Source organism: Polistes canadensis, unplaced genomic scaffold, assembly GCF_001313835.1.
Source record: "Polistes canadensis isolate GaletaPanama2010 unplaced genomic scaffold, ASM131383v1 scaffold_31, whole genome shotgun sequence".
NCBI lineage: Eukaryota > Metazoa > Arthropoda > Insecta > Hymenoptera > Vespidae > Polistes > Polistes canadensis.
This window is the reverse complement of record NW_014569578.1, coordinates 439696-463511: the sequence shown is the minus strand read 5'-3', so window position 1 is coordinate 463511 and position 23816 is coordinate 439696. Positions and strand designations below refer to the sequence as shown.

At 30.0% G+C, this 23816-nt stretch overlaps 1 protein-coding gene across 3 annotated transcripts; it reads left to right on the top strand.

Moving 5' to 3' along the window:
* Nucleotides 1-175: 175 nt before the first annotated feature.
* Nucleotides 176-23631, top strand: LOC106784161 (PTB domain-containing engulfment adapter protein 1-like). Of its 3 annotated transcripts, none has more exons than XM_014743421.1 (9): nucleotides 176-321; nucleotides 17658-17776; nucleotides 17902-17969; nucleotides 19470-19652; nucleotides 19743-20069; nucleotides 20965-21182; nucleotides 21277-21497; nucleotides 21841-22067; nucleotides 22398-23631. In XM_014743421.1, the coding sequence occupies exons 2-9, from the start codon at nucleotides 17704-17706 to the stop codon at nucleotides 22470-22472; spliced, it is 1392 nt and encodes a 463-aa protein (XP_014598907.1). In that variant the 5' UTR covers nucleotides 176-321; nucleotides 17658-17703; the 3' UTR covers nucleotides 22473-23631. The 3 variants fall into 3 exon arrangements, with proteins under 3 accessions (XP_014598907.1, XP_014598909.1, XP_014598908.1); XM_014743423.1 differs by lacking the exon at nucleotides 176-321 and adding an exon at nucleotides 5619-5640; XM_014743422.1 differs by lacking the exon at nucleotides 176-321 and adding an exon at nucleotides 9903-10133.
* The last annotated feature ends 185 nt before the right edge of the window (nucleotides 23632-23816 follow it).

Below are 23816 nucleotides of genomic sequence, written 5' to 3'. Positions count from 1 at the left end.
TCATTAATTAAGAAATGACATAGAAAGTATATTAGATATATATTTGCCGTAAAGTAAATTTAAATGTTCGCGCGTAATCATACAGGCATCAATATGGCGACCTGAATAAACTCGAATATGAGGATAGAGGGCATTTCAGTGGCGCGGTATAGCTGCCAATTTAACTCCTTAAACCAAACTATTTCTCATTCGTTTTGGTGAGTTCTTCGCTATCGGAGCAGGTGAACATACACGAGTAGGAAAAGTGAGCATCGGTAGCTCGCTCTGGAAACGTCAAACAGTAAAAAGTAGAATTGTTCGAAGCTCCTCTAATTATTAACGGTGAGTAGTGTAAAAAAAATTTGTCTATTTACTTTTACTTCATTTTTTATTATAAACTGCTTTGTTTCCATTCTCGAATGGAATTTATTCTCCTCCTCCACTCTTTCTCTCTCTTTCTTTCTCTTTCAATTTTCGTTTCTTTTCCTTTTATTTTCTTTCATTCTCTTTGCCGGCTTAACAAAGAAACAGTTTCCTCTGTGAGCTAAGAAAAGGAGTCAGAGCGAGAAGAAAGGGAAAAGAGCTTTCGAAGCGTGTCAACGAACTGGTGACTTTCTATTTTGGCATTTTTACGCATATTCATGGTGTTGGCATGGGGGTAATGAAAGAAGGAAAGGACTAAAGCAGGGAGCAGGGATGTTGAAGATAAATCGTGAGAACTAGGATGCAAAGGTTCATCATCAGGTTTTACTGTCGAGATATGAACCCATTTCACAATAGTTTGATAGTTCTTTCAGGAAGCTTGATTGCAAACTATACTGTACTATTTTTCATTTAATGTAATTCTCCTATATATACTTTTATTTGTTCGATACTTTTTGATATAATACTTTTTCATTATAATAACTTTAATTTATATTATATATATTTTCTTTTACCTCATTCGACCTCGTAAGTTGAAAGACACAAATATTTACAATGCGGGATAGGTTTCGGAAAAGCGCGCGATTAGCTTTCGAATATAATCTCGTTCGGTTAATCTCGATAGTTTTCGATTCACGAACGACCTCACGAACGTGAGAAACAAAAGACTCTCTCGAGTGCGTCGCATTCTTGTTGAACTTTCATTTTCATTTTCATCGAAAGATTTTATAAAGAAAATACATTTTCTTTAGTTTTTTAAGAAAATATTTTATTTCAAAAAAAAAAAGAAAAAAGAAAAAAAAAGGAAAAGAATATAACTGTTTGAAGGAATCCAAAGAGAGTTCAAGGAGAGAAATCAACGAACCTTTTTTGTTGTTCAACGGAACTATTTAAGTTGGTCTCTTTCAGAATGGTTTACGTTTGGCGATAACTTTCGCGAGCCACTTCCACATTTTATTTAATATGGTTGGCAACGATCGATCTTATAGTGAATGGGAAATGCTGTAGGTGATACGCGAGAGAGAAACTTCATAAATATTTTTCAATTTAACTATTTACTTACTTACTTTCTCGGTAAGTTAAGAAGACACGGGAGAATGAATGATGCGAAGGTCGTGGGGAAAAGTAATTTAGCGCTATAATCGACAGAGAGGAGTGGTGGTAATCAGGATACTAAGATGGAAAGAGGGTTGCGGAAGATGAGGATTTTTTTCGTAACAAAAATAGAAAGCGGGTTAATGTCCGTTCAAGAATGATTTTCAATGTCATGGTTACGCAAAACTGAAGGTTATACGTGTTCCGAGATATAGTATTTCGTTGTTGACATTATTCAATCTTTAAAGAGTATTCTATATTCTTCCGTTCACAATGGTCGAATATCTATTATCTAATTGATATGATGTAAAGAAATGTGTAAAAAAATTAAAATCAAATTAATGTTTATAATCTTTGATACGATATATGTATGAATTCAATAAATTTTTTTCATTTTTACACAAAATTTTTGTTACCAAAGCAATACTCGATTGGTGATTCATTTTTTCCTATCAATAAATATTTTATTGTTTACATCAATATATTCTTACTACTTCTGATAAATCGGAAACACACGAATTAATTCGAAATCATCGTTTCCAAGCGTAGCACAAATTTTATCGTTAGGTTGTTAAACGAATCAAGGACATACCGTGCAAAACACATTCGCTCCTTCAACGTCGTCGTCATCGTCGTTGTCAGCGGTAACTTCAAATGTCAGAAGCTATCTTACCTAGCAAGTGTATTTATTACTGCCACCCCATAAAGATGGCAAATAACTATTTTTTTAATAAAATTAATCGGCAAGCTTTAGTATCACTCGACTTTCATGATTTCCGAGCAGTCTGATATATTTCAACATAACATCCATTTTCGTTCATGCACGAAAAGACGAACTCTCCTGATCGGTATTTATGTTTGTACGTGTGTGCGTGCTCACGTACATATTATGTACCAACGTATCCATGTTGCTCGCGAAAGTATTTGTAAGCTCTTTCCACTCGACTAGATTTCGCTGGTGCGCGAGTTCGGTGATTTGCAATTTTCTGCTTTTTACTCAAATTCTTTTTGCTTATTCACACAGTGATTCTTCCAAAAACTGCAATCGGTTAAAACTCTCTTCCAAGCGAAAATATAGTTAGGTATTGCATAGTTTCTTATGGTTCAATCTTTTATGACTGTGTAATTTTTTGTTTGTTTTCTTTTTCTTTCTATTATTTCCCCATGCATCGACGTTACTCAGAATGCAATTGCACTTTCTCTGTAGACCGCAACTATTTTTTCATACTAATTGATTTCCGAGAATATCAGGAAAGATGTTCATAAAAATTTATCAACTATGAATGGAAAAATAATAAAAAAAAAAATGAACATTCTATAATATTAGGATCTATTCCTTTCGATTATCTTATTCAACAAATGATGAGGTGCAATTTAAGAAGAAACGATTATGCTATTACAAAACTTCATTTGTTTTCTTTTAATGTAATGATCACTGACAATCAGACGTATATGTTCATTATATCGATTATGTAACAATAGGAAACGTTCGTTGAGCTCGAACTCAGGTCCTTTTAATTTTGTACGATGGAAAAATGGTTCTTTGCGATTGGTATTCTCGCATAGAGAGAAGAACGGAAGATCGAGTTGGCTGAGAAAGTGCAGGTTGACTTGATCGTAGGGTGTGCACATCCGCGAGCAAATCCTTTACGTAAGTTTCCTTCTCGCTTCGAGATTAAAATCACAGTGTTAAAGCTGTTAGCATGAAAAATGTTCTTCGTCGCCTATAACAATCACCTTTATCATTTTATTTTCATTTTAAATGAAGAAATTAATCAAAAACGCGTCAAAAATACGTACACACAATAAAGACCGATTAACATTTGATTTAAAGGGTGTTTTATTATTTTCTGGGTCAAAGAGTAACAAGACATTTGTTTTTTTGAAATAAAGAAGATTACGAAATTTCAATTCGACTATTATATTTATTGATCTTTGAAGACAATAAATGTTAATTTTTATTGAAAAATATTTATAATTGTAGAAATAATAAATATTTGAAGGATGTGTCGCTGAACACGTAGGATTGACGACATTTGCGATTATAACATAATAATTATTAGAAATAAGAAATTTTTTTTTCCCCAATTATAATAAGAAAATTTCCTTAATGTACGATATTATTTTGGAACGTTTTTCAAGTTCAAATTTTTATTTTCCATTTGTTATCATTGATTTTTTCTGATTTGATTATTGTATTCGTTGTTTCTCACTTTATCGTATTATTTTGAATAACTACGACAAAATTTCAATTGTATTCACATTTTCGTTCTTTCAATCAGCATATTTAACGGTATTCAAATCTAAATACAATTAAATGAATATTTATTTCTTTGTCTAGACCGGAAAATGATATTTTACTATATGAAATGTGAATATTTTTGTTTGAGATATGTCTAGTTTAAAAAAAAAAATACCGCGATTACAGCAATATTTATTTTCCGGTTGAGATGCGCATACTATTTTTTCTATGATCTATATTATAATTACCGTAAAAATGGCAAATAAATGTTCTATTATATAATTAATTGACTGGAACCATTATTGCCATGAATATTGAACTAAAAATTTCCTAATAGAATTGCATTCTTGTTTATCTTTCTATTTAAAACATTTATTTGTATCAACGTATGATAAAGTATTACTTTTCGAAATAAAAATCAGAAACCCTCTCTTTCCAAAAGGTTACTTTCTAACAGTCAAAGAGATAAAAAAAAAACAAAAAAGGGAGAGAACAAAGAGAATTAAATTAAATATCGTAAAAGAAGAGAAAAGATTACGAGAACATTTATTAACATATTATATTTATTGACATTTCGTAATTTTAGAAAGATCTTTTATTTGTGTAACACGAAGCGATTCTAACGTATTCTATTTACGTTTTATTTACATATCCTATTTTCGTGTTACTTTCGATCCCATTTCTAGTTATTCGCGATCACGTTTGTTTTCATTCGCTGAATCCTAAACCGAGCAAGACACTCACGTTTATCTTGCGGCAAGCAACGAAGTGTTTCGTTGGCTGGTTGGGTAGTTGGTTGGTTGGTTGGTTGGTTGGTAGCGCATCTTGGGAACAGGTTAGCAGCTGCGAACACCATACGGCAAGTATATACTACATAGCTCGTTTCATTCTTCCACTTACTGCTTCCGATGTATTTAACCTTCTTTTTCTCTCGTCACTATGCAAGCTACTTATTTACATTCCAAAGAGAAAGACAATTTTCAAGGTTGAAATTCCGATCTTTGAGACATTCAATCGAACTCGACAAATTTTTTCTGCTGAAACGTGCCACCACTTTCTTATCGCGTATATTTTAACCACGTTGGGGTTATTATTTTATAATTTGAACACTAGGTTTTTACGGGATCCGTTAATTTGATGGGTTTAGACTTCATATGCAAAATGATAAAAATCATTACTATTATTTTTTCGTACATTTTGATTACTTTTATTGATTGAATTATACGAATATACAGGGCATGGGAATAACTCTATTATCCACCTGAAATATCTCCTTTGTTTACAATCATATTAAATTATTATCTTCTCATCTTCATTTTTTTAAATGGGATAACTTATTTTATTTACCGCTTTGCAATAGGCAGTATTAAGACAGTTGCATTAAGCTATTAATAAAGATCATTCAAGATTATAAATATGGTAGTATTATAAATTTTTGTACACCATAGAAGATACTCGAAATTGCGACTAGTTGCGTTAATGCCACTATGACGATAGAGATATCAACGAACAATAAAACGTATAAGTTTTCAGCGATACGAAAATTACACTTTTGCATTGATAATTGTGAATAAAGGAGATATTCATGGTGGATAGAGTTATTGTCCCATTCTACATATATACCAAAAACCATTTTCCTCTTAGCTCTTTAATTTTTAAATTTTATATTATATGCACCATAAAATACGTATTTTACTTTACCCATCAATTTGACGGGTGTTCGTAGAAATAAGTATACAAAAATTTCCGTAAATCTAATGTTAAACAACGATGAATTCTATGACTTTATAATATTATTATGTAAAGCTAGCGAATATAGAGTGGACGAGGAGAACAATATGAGACAATGGGGGCGTTCCGGTGCCATGGAGAGAGAAAGAGAAAGATAGTGAGATTCACATGTATGTATGTGTTTATCTATTTATCGGTACATGCCGTTGACTAGAACCATTCGTGATATATATATTTTTTTTTTCAAGCGAACCCTTTAATTCAGATCAATTTCATTCGTCTTGCTTTCACGACGATGATATATGTAGATATCGTAAAAGTTACTGGATTGTCCTGATTATGATAAAGGTTTGAAATTACCGAGAATTTACGTTAATAAACAGATCTTATAAATTACAATCATAATAATATAATATGCGTAATAATTATTATATATTTAATAGAATAATTATGAAATGTTGCGCGCTTATGTAATTATGAATTTTTTCACACTAACTTTAAAGACGTCTTTTTCATAAAGGATATCGTACTGATTTATATTTACATGTTTAATATATATTTTTATATTTTCATATATTTTAATATTAAATATTTTTAAATTAAAAATTTTTTTAAATCTCATATATATATATATGTAAATGTATTGTCTTTGAATGATTTTATTAAATCATTATTAATCTTTCCGGGCAATCCAATAAATATAATATATCTCATATTAACTTTTCTGTTCACAATTAATCCTGACGTTATGTAGAATCTTTCTCTTCGTCATAATGGGTGTCTATAAAGGTAAATTACCGCTGCTACCGTCGAAAGTAATGACGTAGTTGGTTTGTCTTTCTTTTATACATTCCTGACACATCCGTCGAATAAAAAAAAAAGGAGGTACAATAGAAATACGCGAGTATGTACAAATTGCTGAGAGACAGAACGATACGTCACGTAGTCGCGATGCACCGCCCGTACAGATACGCGTAATCTCGTTAACCGTTTCCTGCGTATTGAAATTCTCGAAATTACTGAAAAGGATTTATCTCTCCGTCGAGAGAGATACCAAATTTAGTTATCGAATGGGCGGATATAACATCTTTCAAAAGAGCTCTTACCCTATATAACCCAATTTTTTCTTGTTTCTATTAGATGATTATATAATTTGAAAGTTATGTCATAACACTAATACTACTATAGTTTTATTAAATTATATACAATTCATATAATTATAATATTCAACACTAATTGTGTGTTAATATAACTTTCATAATATTATCATAAATTATACAATAATTATACTATTATCATTATCGTATAGTAATTCTAATTATATATGTGTCGGTAATTATAGTAGACTAATTGTAAGTTAAAAAATTAACAAAATTTATTACATATGATTTATATATTCTAATATAAATATAATTTTTGTCCAAAATAAATCATATAATTAATATTTTCCTTTTTTATTTTTTACATATACTACTATCATAATTATTCTTGTACATATACTAAATATAATATATAATATTATATTATTGCAATATAGTATATAGATTTAGCTACTGATATAGTATAACTTATACTTTAAAATCCTTCTAAATTTCGGATATCAAAAAAGAGTAGATTTTCTGAAATAAAATTTACAAATGACAAATATATATATGTGTATGTGTGACATGAAGTTACATGATATTAAAATAGAAGATTAACCAAAAAAGAAATAGAGTTAGAAAAATATCACAACTCGTAAAATGGAGATTTAACGTAGTACGTCATCGATGCACTTTGTTCTCATCGATACACTCGATTGAATTTTGCTTACGCACGTTAATAATCTAGTTTTGACGACAGTTACATTATAAAACGTAATGTATATATCGCACGTGTATCCATAGATAGGATGGCGAAGGCGAATCGAAAGGTAGTTATATACATTACTTTCCCCACTTTCGCGCGCGCGCGCGCGTTTACCAACTATTCGTTCAAGGAGAGTAACGAGTACACCGAATGGCGAACAACTATGACTCTTACTAGCAATTCGGTAGTGTCATGATGGAGAGCGAAACCGGAACTCGAGAAAGTTCAAAAAGGAACAACTAGAAGACTTGTAGAAATGAAACTAGAAACTTTACATCTTTTACGTTTCTATTTATTGATATTACACGTTCATCTAAATATAAGTATTATTTTTTTGATGATTCATATAATAATATTTTATTATTATTATTATTATTATTATTATCGTCATCCGAAATATTTTTTCCGTTATTTTTGATCACACGAGTTAGTATGTAGAAATTATTTAAAAAAAAGTACAATTCTAAGAAATCGCAAAAAAGAAAGATGAAAACAACGATGGCGTGCGATCATTTCTGTGGTATTTGATTGTATAATGTATGAGAAGAAATATACGCGAGAAAAAAAGAAAACCGGTTTTTTTTGTAATTTTTTTTTTTATTGCCGATATTTAATCACACTTCCAAACCTGTCCATAACGAATGGCATATTCGCTCATTCTTTCGTTTATTTTTATCGTCACTTTTGTATCTTCCTTGTAGTTAAATAAGAATTTTTTAATTCGTTCCTCAAACTCTTCAAATTGGTGGGATTATTTTTAATTTAATGATGCTTCTTATATACTTACTATTGGATTGTTTGCTTATTTCCACAATGTAAGTACTGAAAATCAGTGGGAATTTTTGACGGGTGTAAGAAACCCGTTACGTATTGTGAATCGAATACCTAATAAGTTTGACTGCATTATTGTCTGTTGGTTCCCAACGCAGGACATAATCCGTTTACCTTTTCTTACGACGAAATTCATTACAATTGATGTTTTTATAGTTCGTGAAATTTTGTGAACAAGACTTTATAGCGTTACATGTGTACATGCAAATGTTTCGTGAAATATCGTATGGGTAATAACCCAGTTACGTTTTACTGTCGAAAATATGCTTCTTCCTCTTTCTTTTTTTTTTTGTATCATCGTCCTTTTTCCCCATGAAAAAAAATTTATGAATATTTTTTATGGGTTTAGAGGTTAGAGGTGCGGCTCTGTATTGAAGTCTTATTACGAAATTACTCTTCAAAGAACCATACTCTGTGCCGACAAGATTTAGCTCGTATTTAGCACAACGACCGTTCAAAGAGTTTAAACGATAAGCTCTTCGACATTATGACTCTTTATGCATGCTATAGTTTATAAGTTATAAATGCGAATAATAGGAAGAACGATTAAGTAAACTTTTCCAAGCTTTTTTCTCCTTTATGTTAAAACTAGTGAGAACTATTGACGACGATCATTTACATGGACTATTATAAACTATAGATTTTTCTTTTAAATTGAAAGAAAAGAAACAGTTCCGGATAAAACTAAATCGTTTATGTACGATCTGTGCAAAAAAATTAATCCTTTTTTTTACTTTTTTTACTGTTTTGTAAGAGAATTTCTTGCTACGAACAACGTAAAATAAAGTAAATTAGCGAAATATAAAATAGCATTAATTTTCTATGTTTACGCGGTATATAATAGATTGCAAAAAAATAAATTAGTGTGTGTAACTGGAACGGAAACCGATATAATGTTTAGTGTATCCGGTATTCTTTTTAAGTTTCGGTTGGTGGCTTATTGTCAGCCAAAAATATTCACATCTTGTAAAGCATAATATCATTTTCAGGTTTAGCATACGAATAACTATTGTTTCGTGGTAGATAGGTGTAAATATGAAATAGTGTATTCTACAAATGTATATGTACATATACATATATGTTATTTCAAATACGAACAAACGTTGATATTAAAATCGTCGAGGAGCTATGAATGTGACACGTTCGTGTCTCGTGAAGAGTACATCTTTCTTTGAGCTGGTTCTTTCCTTGATAAGGAATGAACCATCCAGCGAGAGAAGAGAACGAACGACGTTGCTCTCGGTCGTGGCTGGTACTACCATCCTCTATCCCTTCTCGTTCTACTGGATCGTCTACCATCACCGATCTCTGTTGCGTATCCGTGTATGTTCGCATATCATCGCGGTTAATACATCTCACTTCTCCATCTCTCCTCTCTTTATTTTATTTTATAATATCTCAATATCATATAGGTCCATCTCTTATATAGAATTTCATAGTACTGTGTCGAATAAAATCATTAGAATATGAATGTCATTTTAATCGGCTGATAAATTGACTAATTATATTCAAAAATGCTAGATTTATTTTATAAAATAATATATAAATATTAATATTTTGTATACGGTTCGCAATAAAAATAGGTAATTAAATACAATAAAGAGATGTTTGTTTTTGTATATATAAATTGTATTAATAATTAATAGGAGTGTTGTGTTATTAAACTAACAATAAGAAATCGTTCTCCGCATGGTGGCGGTAGTGTTGCGTTAAGAACCGCGCCGACGCCATCACCGCCTCCTACTTAACTTTAGTCTCTCATGAGCCGTCGGTTAGTGTAGAAGTGATTCGTGTCATTTTCTCTGGATTATGTAGTCTTATTATATTTGTTTTTTCTTTTCTTTCTATATTTACCTATCTCTATTTCTCTTTTTGTATATTTTCACTCGTTCTACTAGGTATCGTCATTCTAATTGTTAGTGCGTTTTATGCAAATTACATTAGAAGAATTTGATGAATATTTTCATATCGTTAAAACTTTTAGGTGAGTTTAAAAACATTTTTTTAAATATTTATTTTCTCTAGATATAATTATTAAATATCAAACAGGAAGTTTTAAAGAGCCACATTTTATCAGTAAAGTACCCACATTGTAGTAGATAAGAATATCCTGTTCCTCTTTATCGGTTACCTTTTGAAAGTTCGTTGCACGAATGATCCGAAAGAATTGCTCGGTTATTGGCCGATTAATTTTTTCCAATGAAATTAAATCTTCGCTGTTGTATTACTTACTTACTTCTTTACAACTAATCGATTTATTATAGATTTTTTTAATGAATTTTATAAAACATTAACGATACTGAACATTAAATCTTTGCTATAACGAGAAATAGAATAGACCGATTAGGACAACACAATGATGATTCGAGTATTCTTCTTTAATTAATTATACGAATTTTAAATAAGTAGGAATAAAATCGTAAGAATTTTTTTGTTTATTTATTTATTTTTAATATGAGATGCACAGGGTTTATCGACTTACATACAATTAACAAATTTAATACAATCGTTGTTTTGCGAAGCGTATTTAAACAGTAAGTAATATTGCCAGTATACATTAAAATTAAAAAGATAATACAAATATAAAATATGGGTTCGTGCAAATGTTTTAGTACAATAAATTTCAAATTAACTCGAATTGAATAAATCTAGATACACTTACAATGTTTAATTATAAGATTTTGGGAAAGGTATCATATGAAAAATAAAAATTCTATGATATAGGAAAAAATTGTCGTATTTTATATAATAATTTATAAATTAACTTAAAAATTTAGAGAGAATAAATTTAGGTTCGATTCAATGTTTAGTATTAGAACTATGGAAAAGGTACTGAAAAGGAAAGCTAAAAAGAAAGAAAAATCTAATTTAATATAGGAAATTGTTAGTGTTTTAATACAATCATTTCTAAGCTAACTAAAGTTGAATAAATCTAGGTCCGCTTCACCCTAGCGACTAGTTACTGTCCGCGACGACTCTTATGCGACCCAGAAACATTCTCTTTTCTTTCTCATCGCTTCCTCGAGGGCAATAGAACGCGATTGCGCGTACTTGCATCGAAGTTCAAAGTGTCTAGCGGATAACAGTTATATTACTACTTTTTCTCTCCTTTTTTTGACTCTGTCTGCTCGTCTCTTTTTCTCTCTCTTTCTCTTTCTCTTTTTCTTGGCGAACAGCATCGAGGTCACCGCCATATTACAACCTTCCCTCAATACACGCGAATTTTTGTCATCGATGCATTAAACTGACATTTGTTCTTAATATCAAATTATCTTTTTTATTAATAAATATATTTATTCGAGTTTTTAACGAATAGTATAGAAAATGACATTCAAATATTACATTTTGTACATGTGTTTGATTCTATATATATATATTTGAAGTATATATAATATTATATATTATAATATTTGTATTATTTATTAATATTTCTCTCTTTTTTGTTTTTTGTTTTTTATAGTGAAGATTATCATAATATTTGATAACAGTATTTCAATGCAAATTTGTGAGAAAAACTAACAAATGATTGATCCGCATAATTACCAATAGAAATTGTTAGAATAACGAAAAAATAATTATTTTTATGACTACATGTAAGAAATATTATAAATTATTCGATTACTCATTTCATTTGTATCGGTTATCGGTTATTCGAAAAAATAACATTGTGTTTCTCGAGAAATCTCAGTCAATGTTGTCGATAAATAATGTAAAAGGCGAGGTTTAAGTTAACTAATATTAATGATACTTATCATCTCTTTGTATTTTTTGCGTTAATGGATGGTACCTCATTTGTGGTTAATTTATTTTCACCGTCTAACGGAGAAGGAGCACACCCGGAAACGCTACTTTCGCTTTTTAATGCAAAACTTTCGTTTGTATTCGCGGCGAATACAACATTGAATAAACGCAGACGATCAAATCTTTTTATTTTTATTTCGTGCAAGAAAGATAAATATTTCTATAATTCGAATTAATTATTCGCATATCAATAAAAACAATTAACGAATGATTGCGACAAAGTAAACATACCAAAACAATACGTTTCATATATCGGTTAGGTCGAAAAGTTATCGAAATTTAATAATGTATCATTTTTTTTCAGCAATATTTTGTATTTCACGATGAAAGAAGTCGAAAACACGTTAATTAATACTTTCTCGAGTCAAATTATTTTATCGAAAGTGATAGAGCCCATAAAAAGATTTAATAATTTTTATATTTCTTAATTAATGTTCGAATTCTTAAATACACAAGTTAAGTATATAACAATTATAATGATAATGTATATATATATATCAACACAAATGCATTTTTTTTAGACGTTTACTTGCGAGAACATTAGAAAACACTTAACAACTTTTTCCTTCGTCTCCCCTTGTAGACTAATGTAAGAAAAACGTTAACGTAATACCCACACATCTGTACAAACGCCCACATTTAACTAACGTCATAATTCATAATAAGAAAGTAGAATAAAGTTTGTACCTTCGTTTAAAGGCACATCTAGAGCGAGAATGGAGAACGATGGAAAGGGGTGGGAAGGGGGAATAGGAGTATATACTTACTCATGTTAGCAGAGCTCGTATTACAAAAACGAATTATTATCAACGATTGAGAAGAGTACTAGTACTATGTATCAAGAAACAGTGATGATGTTAACAAAAAATTTACTTCCGTTTTTCGCATAAGCACGCGTATTATTATTCGACAAAATGATATTTAATAAATATAATGAGAATATATATAAATATACACAAAAATAAAATAATATAATAATTATTATTATTATTAATATAGAATTTTTGTTTTTTAAATATAACTTTTCTTTAATTTTTTTTAAATTATATTATATTTTGTACATTTACACATTTATGTAATTATATTTTATTTATATATATAATATAATGAATTTTTTCTTCTTTTCTCTTTATGAAAACAAAGAAAAGTATACAGTATTCATAGAATCACGCTAATAATTCATAGAACAAAGAAAAGATGTCTATCGCTACTACTAAAGATCTATGAAAATATTTGTATTCTACACAAAACGCGTAACTATATATATATATATATTTACACACATAATTGTATATAAGGATTATGAGTTTTCCATAGACGACGAGCTCGGAGATGTGGGTCAGACAGACCGCAAGACTTTTCTAAATGGCTCGCAATAGTATCGTATCGACGTTATAAAGAGTTGAGAGAAAGTGCGAGCAGACATTTTCTAACTGACCGCATCAGTTGGAAAAATTATAAGCTATCCCTGATTTTACCCCTCTGTCTTAACGTAAATTATTTTCTAATTATTATAAACGATAACGGCGACTTATATTCTCGCATTAGAAGATCACTATGTAATTCATAAATCGTATCAAACTAGTGTGATTCAATTTTCCTTGTTTTTCCTTCAACGAATGTGGCTTTTAAATAACAATCAGATTGTAAGTACGTAGAAAAATAACTTATAAGATTAATGACTTTATATGTACGTTAATGATCCATAGATAAAAAATAGCAAATAGACGTACGCTATCTCTCTCTCTTTTTTCTCTTTCTATTTCTATTTCTTGATCTCTCTATCTATCCATCTTTTATTATCTAGCTCGGCTCCATAATAGTTCTATTAACGGTATATGGTTGAGATCGAATTAACGGAGATAATAATTGCTTCGCAGAGAGGCGATGATGGGCGTCAGTAAAAGCTCACTATGCACGTGACGCCGCGTACCGCTTTGGAGGAGTTTCACCTTGAACGTTATGCAAGCTAGTATTAACATACGCATACCTACGTTATAGGATTAACGCATAGCGCATAGAGAAACTCTACGAGTCTATTCTATAAACGGCTTTCTGCAAGTCTTCGGATGCAGCGAATGTCACTGCTGCGTGTCTCTAGTTTTCTTTCTGTTTTTTTTTTATCTTTCTATCTTTCTCTCTCTCTCTCTCTCTCGCATCGAAAGCAAGATCTTTTTCTAAGAAATCTCTTAGGAACGGGTTATGCTCGAGATGCGATAAAATCCATGGCGCAACGATGCAGTCGATGATCTTGTCTTTTCGCATAACCTTACGAGTTGTGGTACAAGTACTTTATAAAGTTTATTTCTATATATATCGTAAATATTATTTTTATAATATATTTATTATATTAGATTTAGCAATATTAATTCGGTTTATTGTTATTATAATTCATTGCATTAGAATCTCCGCCATCTTTTTTTCGTCAAGGAATTTGGCAATTGTTTGAAGAATGATGCCATTGATGAATAATACACAGATCTATATGATTATTTTTATAAATAAATATTAAAGTACCTCCCGCCGAATTAATTGTTCTCTACCTTATCTAATATATATTATTTAACAAATGACTTTTTTTAAAAGAATTCGTAATAATGTGATTTGAATTTTAAAATACGTTTGATAATCAATATTACGGTCAAACAATTTGAACTGCCGATCGAATATGCTATAATTCGTCGTGAAAAACAAGATGAGAACTTTTAAGATATCGTTTAGGATTACGTTCGGTTAAATTCGGCTCTTTTGAAGGTACCTGAACGGGTTACACGATGATGGAATTTGTCTGTTACGGTTCAGATCGTTTTGCTGAAGCAAGTACTCAACTGCGATACGTGGGAGGAATAGGAAGTCGTGCATTAAATCCGAGCGTCCATCTTTCAACGCGCTTAAACGCTTCTCAAATGGAACAGGCGCTATGCCGGCATCATCCTCCCCTTGGGGAGAAAAGAGAAGAGAAGAGAAGAGAATAGTAGTAGTAAAGAAGAGAGGAGGTGATGAGGGGAAAGGAAGTAAGGTTAGGTTCACGCGAGTGCATTGATGGAAGAGATAAAACGTGATAATTCCGACTGTTTCCAATTTGAGCTGCCTCTTGATAATGACGTTCGTCCTTTTTTTTTTTTTTGTGATATCGAATTTTTAATATTACGATAAACGAGAAAAAAATTCTAAACTTTGCATTGATAAAAAACTATGCTCGTATAATTTGTTCAAATAGCGGCATATTATAATTCTAAGAATTTCATTTGCTTTATTTATTTTTCTTTTTCGAAATATTATCAATTGGAACTTTTTTTGTTAGATTTTCCGTGCCACCAAGCGAGAAAATTCAAAGTTTTTAGCTAACAATAAAACGAGGATTCTTTTTTTTTTTTTTTTAAATGTTTTTGTCAATTGAGATTTTTTTGAATTTCCCACGCCTTTGAACGTGAAAGATCAAAGTAGTTCTTGAAAGCGGGAAATTTGAAATAATCATGTTTTAAAATGACTTCTAGGACAATAATATTTAATAATATATGTCGTTCTTTCTTTTTTTTTCTTCATCCTCACGACGTCAAAGTGATAGAAATAAGTATCGATTAAATTGATATACTCTCTGTATCTCTATGTTTCAAAGTATAAATAATACTGTCGCGCATTCAAGATAATGAAACACGCGAAAGGATCTAGCCTTCGTGTCCAAGGCTGACCGCTCGAACAATCGACTGCATTTTAACTTGCTTTTATGCGCTTTGTATCGAGTCTTCTTGCTAATTACGCACATCAACCATATCTAGAATCCTTGGATTGGATTTTTTTTTTAATTTATATTTTCTTTTCTATCTCTCTCTCTCTCTCTCTTTCTCTATAAATAACACTGCTAGTAAAGAAAATAGATGAATCATCATTTTTTGATATTTCACGGCATATACGCCGTATATTATTTATTACATTCAATGAAGTTGTATTGGATGAAACAGCTGTTGACAGTTTGTATGTCAACAATATAATTCTTATCTCATTTCGAAACGACGTATAGAAATATATAGAGTCAGTTAATTCTCTACATTCGCGCGTTGACTTTAAAAAATAAACAGATCTGCTGGCATATCAAGACTCTTGCTGACTTTCGAAGAATATACGGTCAAACAATAGTGTTCGACTTGCGTGTTCTTTTATATGTGTAGTGTGTATATTTATATATATCCCATTGTATGTATGTATTGCTACGTGCTATAAGTGCAACATAGTACGTGCATATATATATATATATATGTGGATGTGTGAATATATTCAACGTGTCGCATCGTGTCGTAGTTGTTGGAGATTGCGTCCTATCGTGAGAACTGCATCGAGAAACGTAGAAAGCAACTTTTGAGCGTAGAAGAAAGAAAGCTGTTAGCGTAATAAAATAGTAAAAGATAAGAATAAAAGGAGACGACGTTTTTCTTTTTTATTTTATTTATGAAGTACGAAGGGGTAAAAAAGAGAAAGGAAAATAAAAAGAGAAATTAGGCTAAATTTATCGACGGAAAAGAATTTCTTCAAACTCTCTTCTCTTACCTTAATGAGATCACTATTTGTACGTTTAACAGACCGTATATTTGATAAGGTCGAGAACAATGGTTTCATCAAAAAATATGGTTTCACTAAAGTGACTATATAAATATTATATTATCATAATCATATATTACGGTGACTGTAAGTACTGTTTTTTTTAGTAAAGTACTGATTTTCGGCGGTAAGTCTTGATTAGTTGTTAAATGTAACCAATAAAGTTTAAGAAATTATAAAAAAAATAAAAAAACTAATAGGAAATAAAAATATGAAAAAATATATATCTGTATAGAAAGAAAATACAATCGAATATTCAAACACCGGAACTAGTTCTATGTCCGAAAACGGCGGAAACGTATTAAAATCTTAAATATATACTCACATATCAAATATTTTTGTTGGTTTTTGCGAAATTACTTTCATAATCCATACTATATTATGAAAAGGTAATATGTGTTAGCACAGTTGTTCTGAATAATTTATGAAATAATAATTCGTTTCAGATCATTTCTGAAAAATATGAAAGCTCATTTATTCATGAGTAATCTAAGAAAACATATCATGTAGGAAGCGCATATGACATTAGCTGTTTAATGCTTGTTAAAAAAAATATGTTCTAGTTCAAAGTTGAAAAAATGGTCACTTTACATATACGAACCATTCAAAGTCTACAAAGATTAACTTCACTTTTAAAATATTTATAAATGTTTGTATAAAAGCACTTTTGCGATTGATGTTTAACTTTTTATAATTGAAATAAATTTCTTTAATAGATAAGCTTAGCATCGCTAAATGGCAAAAATTTATATAGCCGTTAAATCATATATTATATATACACACACAATGTATATTACTTTATCAATTTTCTCTACGTTTGATTGTGTGGAATTAATTGATTTGGCAAATGAATGGTTCATATAATTGTGCTGGTAATTATGATAGTGGATTAATTATAATTGAAAAAATTAAAAAAAAAATTAATTGTATGATTTATTTTTTATAATATTAATAATTATATATATATATAATATAAAATAAATATATAATAAAATCAATGTGTTTAGAGATTTAGTCCACTGTTATAATTGACGGCATATATATGTATATTTAATTTTATAATAAATTGAATAATTATTTCTTTCTATTTTTTCGTTTTTCTTCTTTCCAGCTGCTCGTTAAGTCGGCGGGGAAAATCTTAAAAAAAAATCGACAAAATGAGGAACTCGACGTTGCTGAAGTGGGCACAAAATTCGACGAATAATAAAAATCAAACGAGTAAAAATGGAGGTGTGTGTGTGTGTGTTTGTGTTAAATAATACGGAAGTTGACTCGTCTCGCTGTTAGAGAACGCGTTTCGTACGGTGAGTCTCGTTTCGACTGAAAATAAAGTCCTTCGTGAATTGTGTTCGCAGGAACGAGTAGAAACTGGATACACCCACCGGACGCGCTTCAAAAAGGCCACATCGCCTACCTAGTCAAGGTATAGTATACATATAATGTATACATACATGTACATATACATATATGATTTCCTACCTTTAATTCTGTTTCCAAGTAACTCGAACGTTCCTTTCAACTTTGAGGCAAAACAAAGACCATAAATCTCTTCACTTTGATCTGTGTATTGTGAAAACTTTTTAATAACAATATCAAAATTTGTGTTTAAAATAATATATAATAAACTTAATCTTATATAGAATTAAGTAGAATAATAATACTTATATATTATTTTTATAATTGATAAATAATTTTCTTAATAATTAAGCTAACATCCTTATATTGTATAAATATTTATACATATATGTACAATTTATTTACATAATAAATTTATTATCAGTTGAGTCGGAAAATAGGGCAAAAATATCACGATACAGACGATATCATTCTTTACGTTATGCAAAGAACTATAATATATTATAGACATGTGCGAAAACTCTTCGAATAAAAAAAAGAGAAAATGCGAACTCGCATACAATTTTTCATTATAATTTAAATAAGAAATTGTAGTTTTATAAACGGAAGTACAAAATCTTGACATTTATACGACGTAAATTACAAAATTTATTCATACGAATGTTCGCATTCGGACTTTCAACCTTATTGATTATATAACTCATTGAGAATTCGTATCACGTTCTTGCACGTGCCTCATCATGGTGGTATCGGTTGGAAAAAAAAAAAAAAAATGAAAAAAGGAAGAAATGCAGACTCAATCTTAAGAACCTCCGTGAGACAGTACGTTCGTTTACCTTCTGTTACCCGGAACAGTTACACAATGCTTTTATACGACTTCTTCTTCGCCTTACCTTTCGTTGCTACGTGCGAATTGTTACTTACAAAATTTCTTAATACCACTGACTACAAAAGGTTCTATCTTTCTCTTTCTTTATAAAACTTACGAGACTTAATAAAAATATAAGAGATCGTGGAAACGAGCAAGCATTACATGTGATGGTGGGAACGAGAATAGCATAAGCTAATTTGCTTTTATTTTTTTAACTATGATACGTTCGCGTATTTTTTACTTTTATCTGATTTTGATATGTGCTGGCAATTATAACAGTCAACTGAGTCAAAAAATAGTAAAATTTGATTTTATGACTTATTTTACAATATAAATAAAATTGTAATATAATATTAATTTTTTCTATTTTTTGACTCAGTCCTCCGTCATATATTTTTTTTCCCGATTTTATATTTTCAATGAAAATTCTGCTGTTCTTCTTTTAACTTTACGACAAATTGTAATTATATAAATACTGTTTTATTCATTATTCAAACTTTTGCCAAATTATCTGCATTGAATTATACAAAATATAATTTTTATTAAAAAATAAATTATCTGTAGATTTAATGTCATTAATTTGGATTTATTCTAGTAAGTTATTGTACATGATTATACCAGATAACGTATATAAAAAGTAAGAAATAAATAATGAAAATATTTATTCGTTAAATACACCTTTATTACATTTTGTAGTACTTGGGCAGTACAGAAGTCGATCAACCTAAAGGAATAGAACTAGTGAAGGAAGCATTCTGCAAGTTGAAATTTAGCCAGCAGTTAAGAAAGAGTGAAGGAACGAAGACTCCGAAAGTTGAACTCACCATAAGTATCGATGGCGTGGCTATTCAAGAGCCCAAAACTAAAACCACACCGAAGGTTGGTATTATTAAGAGATTAACCTAATGTGCGAATTTGTAATCCTTTCTATTTCTAGAATAAATATCCTGTTATTTATTATTTTTTCAGCGAATTATGCATCAATATCCCCTGCATAGAATCTCTTATTGTGCCGACGACAAAGGAGAGAAAAAGTTCTTTAGCTTCATTGCAAAGGAAGAAGACGCAGAGAAACATACTTGCTTCGTATTCGTTAGCGATAGGTTGGCCGAAGAGATTACGTTGACGATTGGTCAAGCTTTCGATTTAGCTTACAGGCGGTTCTTAGAAACCTCTGGCAAGGATCTTGAAACTCAAAGACGTTGCATGGTGTTGCAACAAAAGATTAAAAGATTAGAGCACGAGAACAATGTCTATCGGCAACGGTTACAAGATATTGCTGCTATCAAAGGCTCGGTTAGTGTGTGCCAATTTAATTACTTTATTATTAGTTTTAACTTTTTCTCGGAGGTGTGGGTTTGAATTATTTCCCGTTGCTGTGTGGGTGAATGATTTACTGCAAGTAAAATTTATAAATCTAACTTCATTGTATATTTTTTTTTTCTTTTTCTTGTAAAATGATTTATTGCATATATTTTGAAATAATCTCCTATATGTTATTGAGGTTTTTTTTTTACATCTAGATTTGTATTTATCTTTTAAGTTGTTTTTTATTTGAATATATTTTACTGAACAAAATATTTGCATCCAATTAAAACATCGGGTCAAGACCTTGCGGTTCATTTTTTATTTATATATATTTCATGTGCTCAAAACATAGAAATTTATGTACAATGCCAGAAAATTAATCGAAATTAGAACTTTATTATACAATAACAATAGTTGAATGTGTGATTGTCGAGAATATCCCGACCTACGATAAAGGTATCTTGACAGCAAAGAATTAAAACATTAAATGCGAAACCGATCTTATTAGACTTTCAACAAGTTCTAGTGTTTAACATGTATTTTATATTTACCGGAAACTAGCATTTATCGACCCCGATAGCTTATTAATTAAATTACACTGAAACAAATCAAATCAGAACGACATAATGGATATTCCCTAACACTTTGATTTTAAGTTTATAGAACATAAAAATAACAAATAGAAAAATAAATATTCTATTGCACAATGGCCGGTACTAGTGACTAATCCACGCCTAGCTGAGTCAGTCGTTAATAAATGACAATTTTAATAATGACTAATATATAGTGTTAAGCTTCCTCATCCCCTTAAAGTTCTGTTAACTATTTTAGAGTCTATAATTTCTGACTTATCAGACTTACCATTCGTTTTTGACTTTTTCAGGCGGATGTTTCGACTTACCTTTTGCAGCACGATCTTCCGGATATCCTGCATGTACCCGGAGCACCAAGCGAATCTCCGCAAGTTAACGGCACAACCAACAAGTCTCCTCTCATAGGAATAAACAACGATAGTAACGGAAACACATCTAATGGACCGCAACAACCACCACCTGTCCCTCCTAGGAGCTTTGAGAAATCCTTTGATGACGATTTCATGGGGTCGGTTATAGTAACGAAACAAGTGATATGATTAATGAATATAAAATGATATATTTAGATAAAGAATTTATAAACATTCCTTTCATTAAAATAGAAGTGAAGCAACACCAACACCAACACCGGTTGTTGGAACTAAATTAGAAGGTCTTCTCATGGACGAGTTTGAAGAGGACTTTAATCCTCGAGCATACGAGACCGCAGCTAATGGTCTTGCCAATCTTCCAACAAACAACAATTCTCTCCTTAATGGTCAACTATCGTCGAATTCTAATATATTTGCACAATCTAATGGTACTGCCAGTCCGCCGCCGCTTTGTAAGTTCCTTTAATTCTATATTAGCATTCTATAGTCTCGTATAACTTCCAAGTTATATACCAATATATCGATATTTCTTTTGGTTAATTTAATTTTTTTTACTCCAATATGATATACATTACTCTTTAATCCCTTTTTGTTAACCGATAAAATCCATTTTAACTTAAAATTGTAGAGTAATCTTTGAAAATGTTTAATTTATTGTTAATTTGTATTTAAAGATTGATATTCGTTATTTTTTCTATATAAACACATTATTTTATACATCACGGCGAGAGATCGGACTATAGGGAGTTAATAGGATAATAAAACAAATTTTAATATTAATCTTTATTCCTTAAGTGGCGCCGCCTCCAAAGGCAAAGGATTCGCGACGACAAAATGGAGTAAAAGAAGATCTTTTTGGTAGCGTGCCTTTTAATCCTACACCGTCTATAAATACAAAAAATGACTTTAATGATCCTTTTGAAATGGGTGAATTTGGTGCTACAACCGTAAACTCAAGTCCGAGCCAACAGGAGTTGGAAAATGCCATAGGACTTTTGGATAAGAGATTACTTGAAATGAAAGTGAGTTTTATAATTTGATGATAAAAATTACACGTTAAATACCATGGAGCCTATCGATAAACGGCATTAAGTTTATTCGAAATGCCGCGAGAGTTACCAGTAATCTTTCAGTAAGATAAATACGTTGCATATGATTAAACACTTGAACTTATTTGTTCTAACATAATATATAATATAAATAATAAATGCATAATAATAAATTCGTGTTGGCATCATGGGCAAGCCATATAAAATTAACGTGGCATTCAACATGTTAAGAATATCTTATATGTCATTCGATATTTTTATTAATATACTTGTATTAATATATTAATATACATTATTTTTTAGGATGGCTTTAGCAGAGGTTTATCCATGGGAACTGATGATTTTTCATTGGAGAGCTTAGATCCATTAAGGAATTAATTAAATCGAACGATCATTGATTATTCAAATTTAGATTGAATCAAAGATGAAAATGAAGAAAGAAAAATTCTCTATCGTGGTCTCTGTGGAGAATCAAAATCTGTGTGAAACCAAAATTAGTCAATTACTGTTATTATACGATACTCGTATATTTATGGTGATGTTTGATATTTATATTATATTATTATAATTATCTATTGAATAACTTCTACTACAAACGTGCGCAGTTTCCCACGCTTGATCGTTGCACGATATAATACTTGTTTTATTCGTTGCTTTTGATGATATGTCAGGATCCAATCGCGTTTAATTGTCTATAATATATTACTATGCGTTTAAAAATGGACAAATCAATGAAAGATAGGATCTTAAAGTAATTAAATTTTAAATAAGATTTATAAAAAAGAAAAAAACAAATAATCATGTTTTCTAAGTAAATTTATATAATTTTAAACGGATTCTTGTATAAAAGAGGTAGGCCGTACAAATATTTTTCGAAAAATCTTACAGAATTTTTTCACGTTTTAGCTAGAATCTTAGGTAGTAGGAAATCGTGTGGCTATCGCTAATTCTACATTATTGAAAAATTTTTAGAGGGTATCATTATTCCTAGTTGTTACAATAATAACTGCTACGACTAAGAGAAAAGAGAAATTTCAAATATATATTTTTATAAATATAGGATTCAGCTTATACAGTTTCTCTTTTATTCAAGTCGCGTGCCGAAATAAAAAGAAATATATAAACATTAACCGAAGTAGAGTTAGATATTACTAAAAATGCTATAAACGCATAAATAGTATTGATAATCCTTCGGTTAGATCAAATATTATCTTCTTACTATCTTTTTTTTCCGTATTAAAAATGTTCCCAATTTTATATCTTTTATCTGTCTTATCCATAACAAAAAAAAATGATAATAATTATTATTTTTAAAAGAATATAAATTAATATTAATAACATGGTTCACAAAATTATTTGTACAAATATAGATCTGATTTGTTATTTGAAAAACGATTACTATTTACTACGAAAATTCTATATACTAGATATACTATAAGTATAAAATTAATATTATGTAAATATTAAATTTCGTCTTATTGTTACTATATTATATAAGAATTAAAATTAAGAATATACATTATATATATATATATTATATATATATACATCGTCTGATTATTACGATAGAAAAGTTCTTTATTTACCAATTATTATTCATATTCATTTTTTGATTACCGACGTTAGAAAAGTTTTATTTAATCAAGTTCACGCAAGATGGCGATACTTTCCAACGAAACTTATTTACCGGTTCATTAAAAAAGAATACCAATATATCCTTTT

What these genes read in the sequence shown, in the direction of transcription:
- LOC106784161 (XM_014743421.1), top strand. Translation starts at nt 17,704, where the DNA reads ATGAGGAACTCGACGTTGCTGAAGTGGGCACAAAATTCGACGAATAAT. An exon ending in TCAAACGAGTAAAAATGGAG is followed by an intron (nt 17,777 to 17,901) that starts GTGTGTGTGTGT and finishes TTGTGTTCGCAG; the next exon opens with GAACGAGTAGAAACTGGATA. An exon ending in AAACTAAAACCACACCGAAG is followed by an intron (nt 19,653 to 19,742) that starts GTTGGTATTATT and finishes TTATTTTTTCAG; the next exon opens with CGAATTATGCATCAATATCC.